The sequence below is a fragment of the Triturus cristatus genome, chromosome 8 (assembly GCF_964204655.1).
Source record: "Triturus cristatus chromosome 8, aTriCri1.1, whole genome shotgun sequence".
Classification (NCBI taxonomy): Eukaryota; Metazoa; Chordata; class Amphibia; order Caudata; family Salamandridae; genus Triturus; species Triturus cristatus.
This window is the reverse complement of record NC_140591.1, coordinates 277427218-277450584: the sequence shown is the minus strand read 5'-3', so window position 1 is coordinate 277450584 and position 23367 is coordinate 277427218. Positions and strand designations below refer to the sequence as shown.

The 23367-nt window shown below is 45.8% G+C and overlaps 1 protein-coding gene across 1 annotated transcript in view; it reads right to left on the bottom strand.

Annotated features, from left to right (window-relative positions):
• The window catches only part of ATM (ATM serine/threonine kinase), a 1586045-nt gene that overhangs the window by 129250 nt on the left and 1433428 nt on the right, over nucleotides 1-23367 (bottom strand). Inside the window, exons 59-60 of the mRNA XM_085621514.1 lie at nucleotides 15716-15802; nucleotides 8060-8174 (exon numbers count right to left, since the gene is read on the bottom strand). Coding sequence (XP_085477640.1) covers nucleotides 8060-8174; nucleotides 15716-15802 — 202 coding nt within the window. The remainder of the gene's footprint in view (nucleotides 1-8059; nucleotides 8175-15715; nucleotides 15803-23367) is intronic.

Genomic DNA, 23367 nt, shown 5'->3' with positions numbered 1-23367 from the left:
TGGTGACTGACAGGGTATGAACGTGGTTGCTGCTGCCTTTCATGGCCACAAAAGGTGGGGAAGGCAGACTGGGTTGATTAGGGGCCATTGACAAGCCCAAGGACCTGGTCATAGCTCTGCTGTCCTTAAAGTGCTCCACCACCGTGTCCGCCTTTTCTCCAACGAGACGAGAGCCATTAAAGGGCATGTCCATAAGCAAGGCTTTGACATCCCCCAAAAAGTGAGTGGTTCTCAACCAGGTGCATGATGATGAAATTGCTCTGCCCAGCGAGTCGGTTGTGTCCTTTCCACACTGTATGGCGAACTTTGCTGTGTTTCTCCCACCATCATCAATAGCTTCGGATAGTATGGCTTGGGCCTCCTCCAAGACCATAGGCAGCACTTGCACAACCAAATCCCAGAAGGTATGGGAATATCGACCCAAAAGGCATGCAGTGTTCACCGACCGCAGTGCAAGGCTTCCAGAAGAGAAGATTCTCTTGCCAAAGAGATCCAGTGTCCTGGATTCCCTATCTAGTGCAGTGGTGGGAAACACTCTGGGGGTGACTCTAGAAGTGGAGGCTTGAACCACTAAGCTCTTCGGGGTGGGGTGCAATATAAGGAAGCTGGGGTCTGCAGTAGTGGGACTATGGCGACAGATAATTGTGCTATGCACCTGTGTAGGGCTTGACCAGGCCCAGAGTAGGACTTCGGTAAGGGAGAAAAGGTTCAGAAGGGTAAACTCCAGGCTGAAGCACCTTTGTCAAGACGTTCATCTTGACTGCCACTGAGGGTTGCTCGAAGTCCAAGACTTCAGCCGCCGTACGTACCACCATAGTGAAAGAGGCTCTAACCTCCATAGCCACAGCAGGAGGAACGACCAAGCCGTTGTCAGGTGTGGTGCCTAACCCACTGGCCTTCGCCAGTTTCTAACACCAGCTGTCCTAATTTTCGTTTAGGGGATGCTGGTATCCATAAGGGTCCTCAGACCCCTCCCATTCAACATCGTCTCCAGGCCTGTCAAAGGCAAAAGGTACTGGCTCCAATCTTGAGAGGATAGTCCCGGTGGGCGTTGGATGATGCCCATCCAGCTCCGTGTGATTCGGGAATGATGATGGGGATGGCGCCACCATGGGGTGTTGACAGAGTCGGCACTGGAGTGGGCACTGAAGGTGGTCTCGGTCTCAATGGAGGCTTCGCTACCGATCCAACATGGGATCCTTGAGGCCCGACTGATGCCGAGGGCAAATGCACCGGTGAGGATCCAGTTGGGGCCACTCCCGAGCCCGTGGGGCGCACAGGCAATTCAGAGGGACTAGGCCAGCCAAGTATGAGGTGCATGGCCTCATAAAATTCTTTAAGCTAGGTGGGGATTGCTCCGGCATTGGGAAAGACTGGGAAGTGTGGAGCGGACCCTGACTCAGGCTCTACCGAGGCATGAGGCCTGGAGTGCCGATGAGCCTGTGCCTCACCAGAAGTTTGCAGTGGTGAATTTGAAGACATCTCCAACTTCTTATGTTTGTGGGACTTATCTGACAACTTAGAACAGGACAACGATTGTGGGTGCGGCTCCATGAATGGTCCCAGGACCTTTTTAGGTCTCGTGTTTCGCAGCGCATGCGCTGTCTCAGCGAGACCTAAAGTAATCTGTATGTTGGCTGAAATTTAGTCTAATTTGTTTTTCTGCTTGTGATTGGCTTACCTGAGGCATTGTGTTGTGTTCGTGCTTTCTGTTGGCTGTTGATCCTCCAGTTACTTCCGTGTAGTTCCAAAGCAGCGGCGCCTAGGTACAGTTTTCGTCCGCAACTCGCACTTGTTTTAATTAACTGCAGTGTGCCATCTGTTTCTCACGTCGCGTTTGTTTATTTAAAAGGCGCACACCGTGTTCGCAATAGAACTGTGGCATTTCTCCAGCCCAGCATGCTACTTTCAAGCCAGGTCTGCTCCTAGCAAGGCTCTCGTACAAAGTCTGGTGCGTGTCATAATGTGGGGATATTTCCATATATTTACAAGTACATGCGCAAATTTGTTCTGGAATTTGGAAGTGTCGGCGATGTGGCTTTCGGCAGCAGCACCCTTGAGAGCGAGTGCCATCTGCCCTTTCTCGTCGGCGCTCAAGCAATTTACATTCAAGCAGAGTGGCATTATTTAGCTGTCATGCAGAATCAAATGATTGGAAAACTCGGAGACCTTCTTTAAGTAGGCCAGGCCCGGTCTTTCCAAGCAGCGCGCCGGGATTCACATGTTAATAGAAAGCTATAGAAGTGACTGCCGAGGGAGGCGAGGAGTGTGTGTGGGGGGAGGAGAGATTACTGCTGGCAATCAGGGCCCTCCCCATGTCCGCCTCTCCATTTTAATAGGGAGAGCTCGAGGATAACAACGCCTTGCAGTCCAAAGGTCTATTCATGGCCGTCACCTGACCTTATTACATACATCTCAGTCAGTGGTTCGGCTGATGACTATCAGAATCCTAACCCTTCAACTTTCCCACCTCCCACGCACATAAACTTGGCGGAAATTCACAGCGCGTTTTCAGTGCTGCTTTGTTCGGTCCTGAGCATGACAGATGCACTGAAAGCAGGCTGCGTGCTGCAGGGCGAAGGAGCAGAGCTGGTCACTTGTGTGTTTACACCCTACAATGAGATGCCCAGAAGTCAAATTCAAATGAGAGTGGGAAATGAGAGTGGAGGAATTAGCCCGCCATCAACGGGTTGGTCTCAACCTCACGTTCCTGTGCAGATTCGGAAACAAGTACTGACAAACTCGGTAGGTCTGGCTTTTGTAGAAAACTGAAGTGTGAGTGGGGGTAGACTATAATGATGCATTTGTAATTGCATTTATATAGCGCTTACTACCCCCTGATGAGGCGTCGAAATTGGTAAGAGATAGACTGTGCCTTCACATTTAAAATATTTTGTTAAGTTTCCCAAAATGGACCAACACACTGCATGCTCTTTGCTAAATACGTGTTTGCGTTACAATAAAAAAGAGATAAAGTGCGGTGGAAATGCTGTTGGCAGTGAGGGGCCTATGTGAGGGTACGATGACGATCACTTACAATCTTTCACATCATTCACAGTGGAAGATGTGGGTGAGACAGATCATCTTCTTCCGGAACAACAGCTAAACATCTGAGGGGCTGTAGCTCAGTGGTAGAGCGCATGCTGTGCATGCATGAGGCCACGGGTTCGATTCCCCGGCATCTCCGCTTCTTTTGCTACGTAAAATCGATTATGATTTATGTATATTTCTGGGTGACGGTCTACATAGCCCATAGCCATGTATTATTATTACTAAATGTATTATTGATAATAATATTCATAGATGTATAGACCGAAACTGATATCCATACAGCTGAATTGGAGCTGATAATGGCTAAAGAAATTAGTAGAATTGAATAACGATCGCTGGCTGGATAGAAAGACACTACCATGTCTGGTTTCACAGTTTCTCAATCAACTGCACAATAATGTTAGACAACTCAGTTTTTATATTTTTTTTTAATTCCAAAATCTATAAAAATATAGAAACCACAAAAATATGGAAATTGAGAGGCAGTGCCTAAAAATACGGTCAAAAACAAACTGTGAGAACAAGCAGTGAGACAACATAAAAATGTAGGGGTTGGTACTATCGTACAAATTTTACGTTACAATTCGCTTTTGATACATACTACGTCAAACACTGACGAGCATGTATGCCCTCTGTCTTCAAGGATTTGGTAGAAGAACAGTTATCTATCTGGGTATGTAGCTCAGTGGTAGAGCGCATGCTTCTCATGTATGAGGCCCCGGGTTCAATCCCCAGCATCTTCAGCTTTTTTTAATAAAAATGTGCTTTTCTATTTTTTTTTCATTTACACTAATAGATCAGATGAAACATTTACTTTCTTTTCTTTTAATCTAATTTATTTTTCCGCTCATGACCGTTGCAATGCCTTCCGAGCACTAGCTCATTAATGTGCCTCGGTGGCCCCCGCGCAAATGCTCGTGTGGTACTGGACGCAAAGACCACAACATATTTAGTCACTTATGGATTTGCACTTATTATATTAGTAGGACACTGTGCCCTCTGCTAACATGTGCTTTTGTTAGTAGTCTCTCGATAGCAAATCAGCAGGAGTTGTACACTCATTTCATGTACACTGTACTCTATCAGCGACTTCCACCACTACCTGATTAGATATGCACCCCCTTTCTCATCACTTATGAACACTGCTCCCCATCTCCCCATAATCAGCCTTAGCATCTCTTACTGACTAGTTAGTGCACAGCACTTCAGTCATCGTAAGTGGCGCCTAGCAGTTAATTTCTCGCTGGCCCATAGCAGATCGGACACCCACCTACAAGGGAGGTAAGTGCCTAAGCGGGTAGGGTCAGGAACTGCGACCGAGGAGACTGAAGCGCTCCCCAGGCAAACCGACAGTCTCTTAGCACTCCCTCATCATAAACAGACCTGTCTGTCAGCCTTTAAGTAACAAGTCTTTGATTAACCTTCATAGGAAAGCGAGCTCACAGATCTGCGGCGGACGCAGTATCATTTCATTTAGAGTTAATCACTGCTCTCTTGTGCAACATCGGACTCAATCCCAGAGTCGATCCCGCTCTGTTGAGTTGATCAGCTAAGTGTCAGCGAGAGGCCAAGTAATGAATGAGCACTTAGTCTATGCTGTGCTCCTTGTTGAGCGGAGTTGATGCGTGCTAGCAGGCTGCCAGAAAAACGCTAGCTGCAGTGAAGGACTTACCTTTTAGAGTTCTTTGTGGTATTGAGTATCTTTAACTTGGGTCAGAGGCACGGCAGCTATTATTTATAGCGCTTAGTAACTGTAATAGCGTTGTATATAATAAGTAATTATCATTGATACTACTCCTGTCAATATTACTCTTCAGTGAACTCATGCCACTGGTGCAGAGTAAAGAATCTCGCACAGGACCAAAAAGGTCCTTTTATCTTAGGTATACTAGTGATAAGCTACTGTAGATGTGGTCTTAATTTATGCATAAACAAATCAGTGCAGAGGTCTAAAGCTTTTCTGCAGAGCCCGCCCCGGGCGCTGCCAAGTACCAATGCAGCTAGTATTGATTTCACCGCATGTCCTTCTCCCACCACCCTATGCTTCTTTTTCCTTTGCCTCATTCTTGATAGGTTTCTGCTTCCTTTCCTCTCTGCCCGACCCCTCTCGGGCACCAGTAGCACTTTGGGGCACGGCACATATTTTCCACATCCTCATTGTTTGACCCTCAGCAAAAGAGAGAACACATATTTGCAATGCAATAGGTCTCGCATTTATGCGAGTTTGAGCTATTGACATTGCAAATGACAATGCCTTTTATTTAGGTTTTAAAAACGAAAACAAAAAAAAACATTGTCATTTGCAATGTCATTAGCTCAAACTCGTGTAAATACGAGACCTATTGCATTGCAAATGCTTGTTTGCAACAGGGATCTTGAGCAACGTGGGGAAGTCGGGCGGCGAGGAGCACCTTCGGGAGCATATTCTAAGGTAAGGAATCTGCAGCTAGAAGATTATCAGATATGAGTAATTTTAGAGATCTACTGCTTTAATCAAATATCATTCTCTGATAAAGGTGTCAAACTCAAACTAGGCACCGCTGACTGTATTGACACTATTGAAAATGAGGCTGTCCACCCACATCGAACTTGATTGGTTTTCCTGAAAATGTGTTACTTTTTTTTATCATAACAAACATTATCAAGCAGTATTGATTAGTTCAAACATTAATGACAAACTGGCCTTACATGTACATTATACACGCCTACAACATCATTTCCTATGTGAGTAATATTAATATATATTCACTGAAAAAAAACACGGCTAAAAAGTGACTTATGTTTGATGCTCAAAAGTGCAATATCACTGAAAATTCACTAGTTATGTTTAGCAACACCTACAACACAGGGCATACCTTACAGTTGATCCCCATAAACAAAACACATTTTGCAAAGGATACAAAAAAAGTTAACTCGAAAACAACATGGCAGTGGACTAGGTGTTATTTCATGTGTTATTTGAGTTCTTGGCCATAACCGGCGAATTTCAGTGGTCTGGCGCATTTGAGAAATAATGATTGGGTGAAACATAATAATTTCAGATGCCTTTTGTGCCAAAAGTGATCAATATGTTTAACATGATCCATGTATCAATTTACAAGGGGAGATGCACATCTTGGTTTGTTTTCACTATATGGTGAATCTGTTACCTAGGTCTATGATAAAGAATTGTTTTGAAAGGTAATGGTACACATATTTTGTTTAGGGTTTTGATGAAGGCAGTTTTGCCAAAACGTGCTGCCAGCCATGAATACAGCAAACTTAACTTGACCTGGAGTGCTGTTTTCGTGCTTTGTTTGACACCAACTTTAAGGCATTTAAGATGCAACTTGCACCTACACAATTAGCACCAATGCTGTAAGTGGAAGCAACCAGATTTCTTGGAAAACTGGAGGTCAACTGCATACTGTGATGCCGGGTGATACATTTCCATATCAGGGAGCTGTAATCTTCCTTCCTTCCTATGTTTCATCAGCATTCCCTGGCATACACTGTGTCTAATATTCCTTCATACTATGCAGAGTATCATTTTGTGTAGACTGTCAAAAAACACCTTCGGTTCGGACACCACCATTCCAGAAAGATAGAGACATTTGGGTAGGACTATCATTTTCATCATTACCACCCTCCCTGCCAACAACAATTGCAGTTGCAATGTGAGCCAGGAATCTATTATTCTATCTATTGATGAAATTAATGTCTCCGTATTTAGTGTGGTGATTGGTGTTTGCACCTTTGTCACCTTCACCGCCAAATACCTGAATGGTTCCATATGCCATTTCATCAGGGAATCATTTGAAAGAATAAAGAATATATAAAGACACATTTCCAGACTGCCTCTTGCTGCTTTGGGGTGGGGTTTCACTCCGATTGTCCATGTGGAGACTGACGTGCACCAGCAAGAGTGGAGGGGGAGGTCTAGCACACTAAGGTCCATAGCTTAAGTGGCACAGGGGGCAGTGAGCTCATTAATCTTCCTGTGCATTAGTGAGAATGTAGGAGTCTTCAACTTCCAGGTCTTCCGGCAGGGATCTTGTGGTTTAAATATATGGACAAGAAGGAGCTCTTTGAATCTCTCCCCTTGCACAGCTGATGAATGCAGAGATGAGGAATCCTGTAATAAAGCTCAGTAGTTGCACCCAAAATATCAACAGAAATGTTAGACTGCATGCACACAAACTGGACGTTAGTGCAGATCTTTCAACACGATATAGCACATCTGCAAGTCAAATACACATTCATAAATCCATCTTCCCCATGACCCATCGTAATTTGGAACGTTTCAGCTAAAAAACAAAGTCAAAAGAGACATGCTGTTACAACTAAATTTAGATATCTTTGCAGAAATTGTTGGAGGGTGGAAGAGCATGGGAGTGTCCTGTGTTGTAGTTCCAATCTAAATGTCTTATAAGATGCCATAGAGTTGCTATGAAACAATGCTGCAGCATCATAAGGGGTTCAAGTGTGCAGTCATGCAACATATAAAATGTCCTGCCAGACTCATCATTAAACAGCAGGATATACATTAATAAATATGAAACAGACAACTGAAAAGGAAACTCAATGCATTGAAAGTTAGCAACGGAAAACCTTGATCTCATAAGGTTAGTGTAAAAGGTACATCATGGCTTCAGACACAATCTAGAGTATGCCTCCCTAGATGAAGACTCTTAAATTCACTCTTTGTTGATTACCTTTAAGGTATGCCAAATTGCTTCTGGCATAACATCCCAGGATCATCTGAGCTCACCCTTCCCTTTACCCGGAGACTAGGCAGCAGAGCTTAGCTAGTCTAATCTCTCCATATCTTAGCCTTTCATATGTGATCTCATTCGTACACACTGTGCCCCAAGTTTGAGCTACTCACTACAATGTGTTCCGCTGATAACGATCAGCAACATTCTAGTTTTCATGACAAATAGTGTCTATCCCTAGACAATAGATCAGGCATTACAAAGCCACATAATGGCACTAATACAATAAAAGCATTTTTTAAAATGTACCTTACCTTCTAAAAACACCCTCAACGCCGGTAATGCCCATTCCATCTACAATATCCCTTGTTAACCGAAATGGAACTGTTTCTGGCGTTGGAAGAATTTTTCCTTGCTCAAATGCCACTCCTACAAAAAAAAAAAAAACACAATGCCAAGAATTATAAAACAGAGAAACTGCACAGAGCGGAGAATGACTATTTAGCAAGTAGCAACTTGCATTGGACCACACTCCTGAATTATGGCCCTCTTTAGACAGGCCCTAAGAACTCGTTAGAACAAAGTTCTAAAATTAAGAAGATGCACTATGCAGGCACACAGCCTCTTAATAGCAAGTATTTTATGGCAAAAGGTACAACCACATCTCAGTTTTAGAGCATCAAGCTCAGAGAACCCAATTATGCAAGCCTAAAGACACGGAGAAAGATGTTGGGTCATGAGGATGCATGGACTGTAAACTCATGAGGACCGTTCTTACAAGTGGAATCCATACTCTTGAATGCACTATGACTGAAGCATTTTTCCCCGTAAGAAGGGATCAAGCAAAAATAAAAACACACATTAGGCAGAGAAGAACTGTGACATAGCCTAAGCAAACTGTGCAGTAGTTAAAGGCTATGGGAAAGCCCCAGTCTCATGTAGAGGGAGAAAACACCTTCAGAAATTGACAAATCATTACTACATTATTGCAGGTTTTTAGTTAACGTGCTCAGAGATATCTTTTAGTTCTAAGCAACATATATAACCAACTTTCGAAGCAGTAAAACCTAGAAAAAGGTTATTTAAGGAGATGAACTGAGAACACAGCAAAAGCTCAACTGCAGATACACCCATACCCAATGAGCTGCCAAAGAATCATGAGTGGAGTATGGGAGAGAGCTTAAGCCACATCCACTCAGTGGTAGATATTGAATAACGACCATATTGTGTGGTTCAGTTGTTAAAATGTTTTATTCTGCTCTGATTGCCAGCGCAAAGATGAATAATATGCAAAGGAGATCTCAAAAAGATCCAGTTCTGAAGACTCAGCTGATAAATATAAGTTTGAAATGAAAACGTGTTTAAACCACTTCTTGTGACGCTCAAATAAAAGGTGTAGCTAACTTTGGCCTGTTGGAGGTATGGGCCTGCACAAGAAAACCTATAAATAGATTATAACAACAGCCCTGACTATTTCAGAGGTGATGTGACTGGTAAGGCCGAGGTGCCTTCTTCTTAAGGAGGCAAGAGTGAGAACCCTCAGTGAGGATTTGTGGCCATTTCCAAATATTGTATCACAAACTAAAAGGGCAGCAGGTAACTAAGACCCTCACGGGTGAGTAACAGCGCTTTATAAACTCCTGATTGATTAAATAAATCTAATGTGTATAGGGCACTCTAATGTAGCCCAACCAGAGAAACATTCATAATATAGGGACCTGCAATGATGGCCAACAGATACTGGCCACCACACACCAGCCACCATATTAATGCCCACTGTGTTTCATAGCTATTACTCATTAAAGCACTTTGAGCACTCTGCTCTGTTGAGCATGCTTTATGCTGAAAGTGTAGGAAATATTTTTAAGCTGTCAGTGTGCAAGTGTCCTGAAATGAGTAAATTGAAGCACTGATGGACTGCAGGGAGAGTGGCAGTTCAGTCTTACAAAGAGCTGACCCACCTTCATTTGCTTCAGAAGATCACTTATGAAACATTGTGAGTACACTGCAGTGAAAATCATAAATAACAATTTACTTACCTTTAGTCAAGCCTTATCTGATAGAGACTATCTGTTTACCTCAAAATATCCACCAGGTGTCAGACTGTATCCAGAAATTTCGAGAAGTACCACTGCACGCCGGTAGGTTGGTGTAATTCGGCTCTGTATAATCCAAGCCGGAAACGATGTGTGGGGTACCTATATATTTGCCACCCTGGCGCACTGTCAGTTATTTTTGCAAATTTTCATGCCTGGAGCACGGCGCCACGATGACGACTGGCAACTGGTGTGAAATTCTAAGGCCCTTTGAAGGGTGACCCTTACACTTTTAATCAGCTCATAGAGCAAGGAGGATGGTAGGGCCAGTAACGAATCCGCAGTTAGACAAAGTCTCTACCAGATAAGGCATTACAGAAAATAAGTAACTTGTTAACCTGATAGAGACTTCTAGATACAGATTGCTTACTTTATAATAGACACCCAAGCAATGCCTATCAGGAGGTAGACCTGCAAGGCCAATTTAAACCAGAAAGTTCTGCAGGACCGAAAAGGCGAAGTGCCCATCACAATAGACCTGAATGTCCAGGTAGACGTGTTTGGTAAACTATTGCAGAGATGCCTACATTGTTGCCTGACAGATATCCAAGACAGGGACTTCACGGGCTAATGCAATGGTTGCAGCCTTGGCTCTGGTGGAATGAGCAAGCAAGCACTAAGTGGGTTGATTTTTGGCTATTGCATTGCAGATCTTGATACAGAGTACTATCCAAATTGAGATGGTCCGTTTCTGAACAGCCTTCTCTTTCATGGCCCCTATGTACCCCACGGAAATGTGATCATCCTCCTGGTACTCTTTTCTGCAATCAAGGTAGAATGACAACTCTCTTTATGGGTCCAGACAGTGGAGTCTCTCCTCCTCTATGGAGGGGTGAGGCAGGACAAAGAAGGTAGGCAGGGTGATGTTCTGGCCTACATGGAAAGGAGTCGCAACCTTTAGAAGGAAGGAGGCATGTGTTCGGAGTACCAGCTTGTCCGGAGAGAAGGTGGTGCAGGAAGGATGTGCAGAGAATCCCTGCAATTCGCTGACGTTCCTTGCTGATGTTATGGCCACTAGAAAAACAATCTTGATGTTCAATAACTGAAGGGCAATTGTGCGAAGGCTCAAAGGGCCCACACATTAAAAAATGTCTGGGCAAGGTTTATGTCCTACTGGGGCATGATGAAAAGCCTGGGGGGAGGGAGATGTGTTGCAAGCCTTTTTTAAAACCTAGACACAACAGTTAACTTGAATAAAGAAGCTTGGTCCAGCAACTGCAAAAATGCTGAAATTACAAATAAACAGCCTTTCGTGTGGTGAACTTTGCTGTCTCACTCCTGTAAGCCATAACTTATGAGAGGAGGACTCAGGCCTCCTCTGAGACATTAGGCAGCACTTGTACAACTGAATCCCAGATCCTCTGGGAATATCGCCCCAAAAAGCACACAGTGTTAACCGACTGCAGTGCAAGACTGGCGGAAGAGAACATCCTCTTGCCAAAGGTATCCACCCTCTTGGAATCCCTATCTGGTGGACTGGAATGCAATGTGCCAGGGTTGTCTCTAGAGGTGGAGGCTTGGATCACCAAGCTCTCCAAGGTGGGGAACTGGGTAAGGAAACTGGAGCCTCGAGGAGCAGGATGATAGTGGTGGCCACTGTCCTATGCACAGGAACCCCTGTGCAGGCCTTGGACCAGGCTCCAAGTACAACGTTGGTAAGGGTTTTATTAAAAGGGAGCAAGGGTTTGAAAGGAGCGACTTTCCAGCTGAAGCACCTCTGTCAAGACGTTCGTCTTGATTGCCAATGAGAGCAACTGAAAGTCCAATACCTCAGCCACCCTACACACCACCATAGAGAAAGAGGCTCCCTTCTCCATAGCCACAGTAGAATGAGAGACCAAGCCAGTGTCTGGTGAGGTGTGTTACCCACTGGCTCCGACAATTCCTCGTACCACTTGTTCTCAGTCTCATCTAGAGGTCCTCAGACCTCTCCCACGTGTCTCCCTCTGAAGGCCTGTTAAAGGCAAAAGGCAATAGCTCCAATCTGGAGGCCATGGCCCCGGTCAGTACCAGATCCCCATCTGGCTCGGTGTCGGAGTCGAGATAGATGATGCTGCTATGGGGCATCTGCAGCATCATCACTGGAGCAGGTGCTGAGGAATGTCTTGGTCTCACCGGCGGCTCCGCTCCGGCTCCTACACTGGATCAATGGGGCCCTGTGCTGGCATCGAGAGCAAACCCGCTGCTGTGAATCAAGTGGGAGCCACTCGCAAGCCCATGGGGTGGGCCCGAGCCACCCAAATATGAGGTGCATAGCCTCATAAAATTAAGGTGGGCGGGGGTCGCTCCATGTCCGAGAATGTCGGCGTAGCACGGAGGAGACCCTGACTCAAGCGCTGTCGAAGCGCAAGGCCTGGAGTGCCAACGCTCCTTGTCAGAATACTCTGACAGGTGCAGTGAAGTTGAAGACCTTTTTGACTTCTTTCGCTTGTGGGATTTACCTGACAATTTCAAGTGAAACGACGATTGCTAAAAGCGGCTCAGCAAACAGTCCTGGGACCTTCCGCCTGACCGTGATCTTGAGCGTTGCTTGGTCATCCAACATCAGGGGGCAAGGATCTTGAGAGATTGCTTCCTCAGCACCTTTGTGTATGGTGTAGCAGCCCTTGCAGATCTTGGAGTCGTGGTCACTCTCCAAGAACCAGAAACAAACCACATGTGGGCCTGTGACAGGCACTACATTCTTTGAAACCAGCCAGTTTCTTTGAGGTACATCCTATCACATCAAATGAAAAAATTTCCTTAAAAAAGGTGTGAAAAAAGTCGAGAAAAAGCCAGTCCAAAAACGACTGAGGGTAGCGCTCCATGGATCAGCGCTATCTTGCGCGGAAAGGAAAGAACTGACATTAGCGCGCCAGGGTGGCACCTATATAGATACTGAGCATGTGATTTCCAGCATCTGAAATGACGTGTAATATTTATCTAGGCGCCACGCCACGCCAGCCCGCTGATGTCAATTCTTTCCTTTGCATGCCAGATAGCACTAATACAGGGACACACCTGACAACTTCAAGTGTGAAGATGATAGCTGGGTACAGACCTGCAAACAGTCCCAGGACCTTCCGTGCGCGCCGCTGGGTCATCCGACGTCGAGCTGCAAGGAGCTTGAGGGATCGCTCCCTTAGCACCTTCGGGTGAATGGCGCGGCAGTCCTCACAGGTCTTGGAGGCGTGGTCCCTCTCCAAGCACCATAAACAAACCAAATGTGGGTCTGTCACAGATATCTGCTTGTGACAGATACTACATTGTTTGAAACCAACCGGTTTCTTTGAGGGCCATCCTATCACATCAGGAGAGAACATTTCTCAAAAAAAGGTTTGACAAAACTCGAGAAAAAGCCAGTCCAAATACTACTAAGGGTAGCTCTCCACTGATCAGCGCTATCTGGCACGGAAAGAAAAGAACTGATATCAATGTGCCAGGGTGGCACCTATAACAGATACTGCGCACATAATTTCTGGTGCAGGTGCAGACGACCCAATCTATGCCACCTACAGGCACACAGGGGTCCTACCCAAAAACTTCTGGATCCAGCCTGACACTTGGGGGATATTCGAAGGTTAGGAATCTGCGGCTAGAAGTCTCTATCCGATACAGTGAAACAATAAAATACTACAGCTTAGTTCTAGTAGCTCTTGAGCTACAAATGTGATGACATTTAGCACATTCACAATAAATGTTTGAACCATGTTATGGCACAAAGATAAAAACAAATATTTTACTCTTTATGAATGCTTCAAATCTATCGGAAATGTATTTATTGTAAGAACGTCTGATATTGTCAAAAGTGGGAGATTAGTGGCATATTTTAATAGTCACTGGTACAGTACTGCACAGGGCACTTATTAACTCATTCTACAAAATTCCGTAGTGGGCTGCTGTTTGGAACACAATATCACTTCAATACAAGCGAAGGATCGTGATACAAGTGGAGGATGGCCAGTGATGGACCTCAACAGATACATGGCGATTAGAGACAGAGACCCTCATTTGGTTGTATGTTAGACTAATAAAACCAAAAATATAGATGTGCCAATATGCCAAAATATCGAACACCAGAATATTGTAAAGGTAAAGTTATATAGCTAAGTACAGATTTACGAATATTAACTCCACATCCAGGTCTCTGGAGCACATATCATCCAGGTAAATTTATGTGGACTTAAGTATAGAAAACCTATACTTTACTATATATCCTTAACAACACAATATTGTTGCAGCCACTATTTGGGCCAGGATATTTAGAAGAGCAGCCCCTTTGAAATGGAGAATTCACAAGTTGATCCATATTTTTAGCACTCTGCTAAGTTTTAGCTACATAATACCATTAAGTACAAAAGAACTGTGCCACAAAAAAAATGGCATGCTCAAATAAAGAATTAAAAATATATAGGTGGCATGAGCAATATTTATGCTAAACCAATCAAATGAAGTTTTGTACACAGAGCATGGTAGCTTAAATATTAATGTGTAGAAGTTGTAGAGTACTGTGCATACCAACGCTTCCATCAGCCAAAACATATCCAGTGTGTTTCATACTGCAAGTGCTGTACATGTGCTTGACTACAGGAGTGTACCCAATCCATGGTGACCATTCATTTAATCAATCAGCATTTGTAGAGCGCAGCACCCTAGGGGTATCTGGGTGCTGGGGTGCAACGTCTTCTTTGAAAAGCCAAGACTTGAGGAAACTGCAGGACGAGGGATGAAATGAGCACAAAAAGGCAAAACAGAGGGAAGAAAAAAGAGTGAGAAGAAAAGACATTACAGAGAGCAGAAAAATGAGCAAGCAGAAAAGGCAAAACAGAGGGCAAATAAACTAACAGAAAGGCAAAACAGAGCAAAAGAGGGCAAAACAGAGGGCAGAAAATGAGCAGAAAGACAACATAGTGGGCAGAAAAACTAGCAGAAAAGGAAAAACAGACCAAGAAACTAGCACAGGAGGCACAAACAGTGGGCAGCAGATAGTAGAGGACTAGAGGCAAGCTGGACAACAGAACCATCGCAGGGGGAGCTGGCACGAGGACTTGTTCAATGGGGTCGTGCTGGGGTCTCCATTAAGTAGGTCCTGGGGGAAGGGCAGGGCGCTGGGTGGCAGGAGGAGAGAAATGGCGGGAGGAGGGAAACAGCAAGAGGAGGGAAATGTTGGGAAGAGGGAAGAAACTAGCAAAACAGAGGGCAGAAAAGCCAAACAGAGGGCAGAAAAACAAGCAGAAAAGGTAAAACCGAGGGCAGAAAAACAAACAGAAAAGGCAAACAAAGCAGAAGAGGGCAAAACTGTAAAGTTGTATTGTGTTCCACTAGTGGTCTGAAAACATTAGTGGTTTGTTCACTTCAGAGGTGCCACTACAAAGAGGCAGGATGTGCTTCTACTTAGCATGTCTGTGTGACTTCTTTTTTTTCAGTCAAGTTAGTCTCAGAAAAACATTAACCAAAAGCACTCTAAATGTGAGAAAAACCAATGGAATATTATTATTATAAGACATAATAAAATAGACCTTCACTGATTCTCAAAAGGAAAACGTTTACTGGCTGTAGATATTTGCCCAGTAATGAAAGATATTCTAAGTCATTGTAAGACGGATCTCCTGCTGGAAAAAACAGAGCTGAAACGAGACATTCTCAACACTAATACCTCTATTAGATCCAACCTCCACCAAGACTCAACCACAAAAAGACTGAGCAAACTTCCTATGTCCTACTACAGCGAAAAAAGTGACCGCTCAGCTGCCACAGTACAGAGGATAAAAGCATGGATCTTTGATGGTTAGTTAATATGTGGAATATCACTTTTTACAGTTATCTTTTTCAGTGGGCAGTAGTGTCAAAGTGTGTACCCACAAAAATTTTAATGTGAAAGAATATTTCACTTACCCAAGTCTATGTGCACTAGTTCTGCTGTCTCCTCGTCAATCAAAATATTCTGTACATGTCTGTCTCCAAGACCAACTATGTAGCAAACTGGGAAATGGAAAAAATATGATCTTAGTCATCAAATTAAATACCACAGCTGCGAAACAACTGGTGATCTACAGCAATATATACAAGGCATTGGTCTGGTGGGATTTCTATCCCAATGAATCGCAGAATAACAGATGAATTGTGTTGCTGCAAAATGCAGACAAACACCTTTTCAATTTGTCTTCTGATCCCCTTACTCATAACTTGCAGGAGCAGACTTTCCCACATATTTTCACCCCTTCCTACTATTATTATCTGTGTTAATGCTATCAATGACTTCATGTCATCAAACCAGCAATACTCCAGTGCTATGAATTACTTTCACAAACTATTGTAATTGGTAGTTCAATTTAACTTATGTGAATGAAGACTATAAGAGACCTGGCTTTCAGCTGATATGGTGGCTGAGCCAGGTTTGGCGCTCCCCCAGAGTTTCAACATTGTAACTCTTAATAGCGAGTCTAGAGGGGGCAGTATCGCAGTTTTAAAATCCTGTTACACCTGCACCTTTGTCAAAGAGACTGGTGGGCTGTGAGTGCGCGCGTTTTGGGATTTCTTTTAAAGCTAGCTATGCCATGTCCGGGCTACTGGTTTATCGCCCGCCAGGATCATCTAAAGAGTTTAGGGCAGCACTCATCGACACAGTCAGTTCTCTGGCTATGAGAGCAGCCAAATTCAGCGTTATTGGTGACTTGAACCTGCACCTCGAGACCCCTCATGACTCGGAAACAGGTAATTTTTTATCAGACCTTGCAGCTTGTCAGATGACTCAATTGGTCCTAGGTCACACCCACTCCACTGGCCATCTGCTTGACCCTGTTTTCTCTAACCTCTCCTCCCTCACAGTCAACACTCCTATCCCTATGTGCTGGTCTGAACATTATTTGATACCCATAACACTCCCGGGGGTAAAGCCCTCTCGGAGGATGTTTCAGAAGTCCTCTTTTAGGCGCCCCTGGCACAAACTAAATATCGACCAATTTCATGTCCTCCTCTCTGTGAGAAGTTGGCCTGATGTATGATGTCACTAGTTCTAGTGTACACCTTATATCAGTCCAAATACCCTTATGGTGATTGGTTGTAAAGTCAACCTTATAGACCAGCTATCCTAGTGGTAGCATGGACAAGAGCAGTCTTAGGCTAAACTCTGAATGGCATGTGAAGCCAGCTGTGATACCATATATAATCCCTTGAATACCAAATGAAAGGACACCACAACAGATATATATATAAAATAAAGTGTATTTATTCTAGTCAAACCCTCAGCACTCTTTATGAGATTAGAGGTAAGTACAACACAGTCTTATTTAAGCATACATTAAGTCACACAGGTAAGTAATACAGTTAGGTCCTAGGGGCCACGCAAACCATATACTAAGTAAGTGGTATAAGGACCACTGTCACGGAAATAGAATAGGCCTAGGCCTAGGGAATCGCTGGGGCTACACTACACTAGCGTTAGTTAGGAAGTGGGAGGCCCACGGGATTCGTGTGCAGAGTGGAAACACTCACGCGTAATGCGTAAAAGTCACTAGCAATAGTACAGTTTAGAAATAGATAGATTTAGGACACTTCCGGAGTAGCTAGGAAGTCGAGACTTGAAACTTAGACACTAGGATAGTCACTATCCTGATGAGCACCGAAGTACCCAAGTTACCTAGCCCACAGGCTGCGGGTGCATAGGGGTGAAGATGCGTCGGTTTTCGTCGTTGACTCCTATGGATGCCTGAAGAAAGATGCTGACAGGCAGTCAGTGAAGAGTGTCCGGTGGATCCCAAGGCTGGGATCAAGAATAGAGGAGACCTGCAAGCAGAAGGGACAGAGTCAAGGTCACTAGCCAGTGACCACGTGGAACCAGGAAGGAACCAGGCGATGTCGTGAAGATTTGCAGGTGAAGGTGAAGCTTGTCGCTGCAGCCAGGAGGACCAGGAAGCGTCGAGGACGACCAGGACCAGGAGGCGAGCTGTCCCACGAAGGCTCTTGCTGTCGGCGGCGTCGAAGTTGGACTAGGACTCACCAAGCCTTGGCAAGCGGAACCCACGAAGAATGGAGGACTTGCTTCTGGTGCAGACCAGGAAGGTCTGGGGTGCTTCTTCTTTGCAGAGAAGCGGGAGCCAGTCTGGAGGAGCCAAACCAGCGCAGAAGATTTCAGGGTGCGTCGTCACAAAGGCCACTAGCCAGCGGGCCAGCAACCGGACAGACGCGGCAAGCAGGAAAATGCTGAAGGGCCCCACGCAGGACTCGTGGAGTGTGGGGGGCTGATCTTCGGTGCAGATGGTGCTTGGGGGTGGGGCTTCTCAATCCCCGGTGCACAACTTCGAGGGTGCCTCAGAAGCTGCGCTTTAAGTTACTAGCCACTTTTCCCAGGTAGCCGGTCCCACGTCGCTCGTCGCCTCCACGGATCTCAGCTCTGCTGTGGATGTGGATGAGGGTCGGAGAAGTCTGGAAGTCAAGGCTCTGGTCGGGCTCTGCAGTCGGTTCCTCGTAGAACGTGGGCAAAGCAAAGGGTAGTCTCTTGATGGTGCCTGTTTGCACAGGGTAGCCACTCCTTGGCCACAAGGGAGATTCTTCAGTCTTCTTCTTTCGTCGAATGTCGAAGGTCCAGAGTTTCTGTTCAAGTTTGCAGGTTCAGGATAATCTAAAGTCTTGAGGCCCAACTCCCACTCTTATACTAATCTGGGGGGCTGGGATACCTGCTAGGTCACGCCTTATGGGTGGGACCTGGGAGGGGGTGGTTACACCCACTTCCCTTTGTCCAGTTTCGCGCCAGAGCTGGGGCTGGAGTGCCCCAGCGCCGGTTTGAACTGGACTATGCAAGGAACACCTTGTGTGCCCCAGGCATGTCTCATTCCTTTCAGCCCACCCTGCCCCAATACACTAAAGGCTGTCTGGGGAGGTGCTAGCACCTCCCCAAGCAGGAAACCTATTGTCCAGGCCTCCCTGGCTGGGATCACTCCCAGCTGCAGGAGGTCAGACTTGTGTCGTGGCAGCAGCATCCATTTTGTGATGCTGAGGCTTTGGTTAGAGTTAAACAGCAAAGTAGGATTTTAACATGTCTCTCCCTCTAGAAGGGAGGAATAATATCCTCATCACCAGAAATGGTATGGGGGTATTATTCCAAAGTGTTAGACACCTTACACAACATGTTTTGATAAAGCCAAACCATAGTTACCATAACCGTTTAAGATTATAAGGTACTTTAAGAGTATATGGTAGGCTATATCATAGAACAGCTATAAGGACATGGTTCCGAAAGCTGCAGACAGGCTCAGCTCATGCTAGAGCACCATCTCACATGTTACCAAGCACTCTGCCTCCAGGATTGTTAAGGCCTGCCATAGGAGTGACTGATAGGTACACATGTGTCTATATATAGGGGTAGATATAGGCATACTATATCTAAGCAAGGGGTGATTACACGACCTTGCCCCAGCTGAGTGATCAGCCAGTTGTGTCTGATTGGAAGGCCAGACCAGAGGTGGCATAATACATGCTGCAGCCCCTGGGAGGCCTAGGGTACACCTATGCCCTGGGTACCTAGGGTACACTGTACAGGGTCCAATAAGGTGATCCTTACCAATTGGTTATGTACCTAGGGTACATGGAGTCCATTTTAAAGAGAGAGCAGACAGCCTGAGACCCTGAATGGCAGGATCTCAGGCCAACTAAGTCGAAAAACCAGCTAGACACTAGGCAAAAAGTTGGGGGTAACCATAGTCAGATATCCACCTTCCTACACAACCCCCCCCCAAACGAAAGGAGATAAGGCTGGCCTTGACAAGGTAAGCCTCTATTGCCTAAGTGGCCATATAAGGAAGAACCAGCACTGGCATGGTTACCCCCTGTCTCATGGTCCACTAAGCAATCCCTCATCCTAAAGGTATCATAGGGTCTCCACCATAGGGAATCTCTACCTTGGGTGTGTCTTTGCAAAGTAAAAGGCTGGTGCTGAGATGGAGTACTGAAGTGAGTGTCCTCAAAGTGAGGCCTCAGCTTCCTCCAATCATCCTCCACCATGGATGCCTTTCTTTCTTTAACTGAGTTGCACTGAGCTCTCAGGGTCAGCCTCTGGCTACCTAAAGCTGGAGGCTGGGTCCCTTTTGTGGGCTTACTGGAGGGACAGGTCAGGTTTGGGGCCCTAAGGTCCCATGTTTGCCTGTGCCCAACAGAATCCCTCTGGGGGAGGTCCCTAACTACCTGTAAAGGGGATCCCTCAGGAATGTTTTTACCCATCACCTGGCTAGGGCTACTAGCCAGGCAATCCTCATTCTTTTGATGGGGGGGTTCTTGTGGACAGGGGCCCTCTTGGGGTCCACTGGCCTCCCTGACCTCTGCAGCCCTGGGCTGACTGAGGCAGGGTAGAGAGAGGCAGGCTACCTGCACCAGACTGGGTCCCACCTTGGAAGGGGCCACTGACATCAGAGGCTCTGCCAGGCCAGGCCTGGCTACCTCTGGGGCAGTTCCTTCACAAGGGGTGAGGTCAGATCCATGAGGAGGCTGACCTTTTCCTAATGTCTGGGGAGAGGGAGACTTTTCTTCCTCTCCACTACTCTCTGTTTGTGTGGAGTGATCCATAGTTTCAGGCTTCACTACACCTAGGTCAGTCTGAGTATGGACTGAGACCATTACAGCCCTGCCAACCTTTTCAGGAAGGCACTCAGTTTGTGTTTGAGCTGTGACTGTCACAGCTCTGCCAATCTCTGCAGGGAAGTCTGCCTGTGCCTGGGCTGTGGCTACCACTGCCCTTCCAACCTTTTCAGGGAGGAAATCTACTTGGACAGGGGTTGTGGCTGGCACAACCCCACTACCCTTTTTTGAAAGGCCTACCATTTTGGAATGGGTGTCTTGTTCAACTCCAGCCCAAGCTGAGAGTTCTAAGTCATTCCCCAGTAAGCAGTCCACAGGCAAGGTTGGAGACACTGCCACCCTTTTAGGGCCAGTGACACCTCCCCAGCTGAGACATACCTCTGCCATGGGATGACTGTTCTGTTTGCCATCAATGTTAGTCACCTGGTATGAGAAACCAGGCAAAAGCTGCTCAGAGGGAACTAGCCTATGGGCCACCATAGTGATGCTAGCTCCAGTGTCTCTGTAGGCCTCAGCTTTTCTACCATTGATGTAGGGCTCCTGTCTGTACCTACCCAATGTGTTGGGACAGGCAGTGAAGTTGGCAAACCCCATGCCACCATCACAGACAAGAGTAGCTGCTGCAGGGGAATTGGCTAAGCCAGGATCCCCCTGTGTTCCCCAAGACAACCCAACCAAATTTTTGGGGGCACTCCCACCACCTGGGGGATTACTGCTGACAGTAATAGGTGGTGTGACAGGAGTAGTTGGAGGAACAGTTTTGTTTTTAGCCTGTGGACAACTGCTGTCAGTTTTCCAATGCCCAGGAGTTTTACACACATGGCAGTAAGGCTTTTTAACTGTGGTAGGGGAGGGAGCTTGGGACCCACCACCCTGTGTGGAGTTTTGGGGCCCTGAGGAAGATTTCTCTTTTGTTTTATCCCCACCCTTCTCTTGAGGCTTGGTGGTATCTTTCTTTTGGTCACCACCCTGATTTTTAGGCCTAATCCTGGTCCTGACCCATTTATCTGCCCTCTTTCCCAATTCTTGGGGAGAGATCAAATCTGAGTCTACCAGGTGTTGATGGAGACGCTGGTTCTGACAATTACTAAGGATCTGCTCCCTCATAATCAAGTTGTACAATCCTGTATAGTCCTGCACCTTGCTGCCATTTAACCAACCTTCCAAAGCCTTAGTGGCACAATCCACAAAATCAGACCAGTCCTGTGTCTGTGTCTTCTGGGTGTCTATGAACAACAACCTATATTGCTCAGTGGTTAAGCCAAACCCATCTATCAGAGCACTCTTCAGGACTTTGTAATTGTTTGCATCCTCATCACTGACTGTGAGGAGCTTGTCTCTACCTTTGTCAGAAAAGGAGAGCCACAAGATAGCTGCCCACTGACTCTGGGGTACCTGCTGTACTTTGCAGGCCCTCTCCAAAGCAGTCATCCATTTGTGGATGTCATCCCCATTCTGATATGGGGGGGACTATCTTGCTTAGGTTTCTATGGTCATAAGACCTATCCCTATCTCTAGGAATGTTGCTGCCACCAGTGGGTTCTGACCCACACAATTTTTGCTCTCTAGCCAGAGCAAGCTTCTCTTTGGCAAGGGCAAGTTCTTCCCTCTGAATCCTCAGATTAGCTTCCCTCATTCTGGCTTCATGCTCCTTTCTCTCAGGTGAAGTCATTCCCCTGTGAGAGGAAGCATTAGAGATGCTAGAGACATGGGAGTGGATGGATTCCCTTGAAGGGGATCTGTCCCTCCTGCTTCTCTGTGAAAGTCTACTTGGGGGTCTGTATGGGGGGACCCCATGCAAACTCCCATGTAAGCTTAGGTTAGCCTGGCTAAGTCTTCTTACTTGGCCCTGGCTGTCTACCTCTTCCTCTGAAGTCCCATCTGACTCATCTGTGGTGGGTAGACCCTTATCTACAGCTATGGCACCATCCCTGGCAGCTCTTTCAGCATCATAGGCCTCCAGAAGCTCCACTAGCTGTCTAAGGGTAGGGTTTGAACCCTGTTTTAATCTCCTGGAGGTACACAGTTGTCTCAACTCCTGGAAAGTGAATGCATCATACCTAGAGGGAACCTGTCTGGGATTCTCCTCTCCTGAGGGAGCATCAGTGTGATCTCCACCCAGGGGCATGATTCTAGTGAGGGTGTGGTGTGTGCACCTACCTACACTAGTTGTATCTACTAAACCTCTCTAGTAGTTGTAGTCAGGGTGTGTTACTCCCTTCAACCTACAACTACTAAGTCCAGTAGGACTTAAGTATTATAAAATATGTTTATATGTACCTAGACAATATCTGTGTGATCTTTCAATTTAGTATCTCAAGATTACAATGGTATTACAACAGCAAGCTCAGATCCCAACCGCTGCTCACCAATGTGAGAAGTTGGCCTGATGTATGATGTCACTAGTTCTAGTGTACACCTTATATCAGTCCAAATACCCTTATGGTGATTGGTTGTAAAGTCAACCTTATAGACCAGCTATCCTAGTGGTAGCATGGACAAGAGCAGTCTTAGGCTAAACTCTGAATGGCATGTGAAGCCAGCTGTGATACCATATATAATCCCTTGAATACCAAATGAAAGGACACCACAACAGATATATATATAAAATAAAGTGTATTTATTCTAGTCAAACCCTCAGCACTCTTTATGAGATTAGAGGTAAGTACAACACAGTCTTATTTAAGCATACATTAAGTCACACAGGTAAGTAATACAGTTAGGCCCTAGGGGCCACGCAAACCATATACTAAGTAAGTGGTATAAGGACCACTGTCACGGAAATAGAATAGGCCTAGGCCTAGGGAATCGCTGGGGCTACACTACACTAGCGTTAGTTAGGAAGTGGGAGGCCCACGGGATTCGTGTGCAGAGTGGAAACACTCACGCGTAATGCGTAAAAGTCACTAGCAATAGTACAGTTTAGAAATAGATAGATTTAGGACACTTCCGGAGTAGCTAGGAAGTCGAGACTTGAA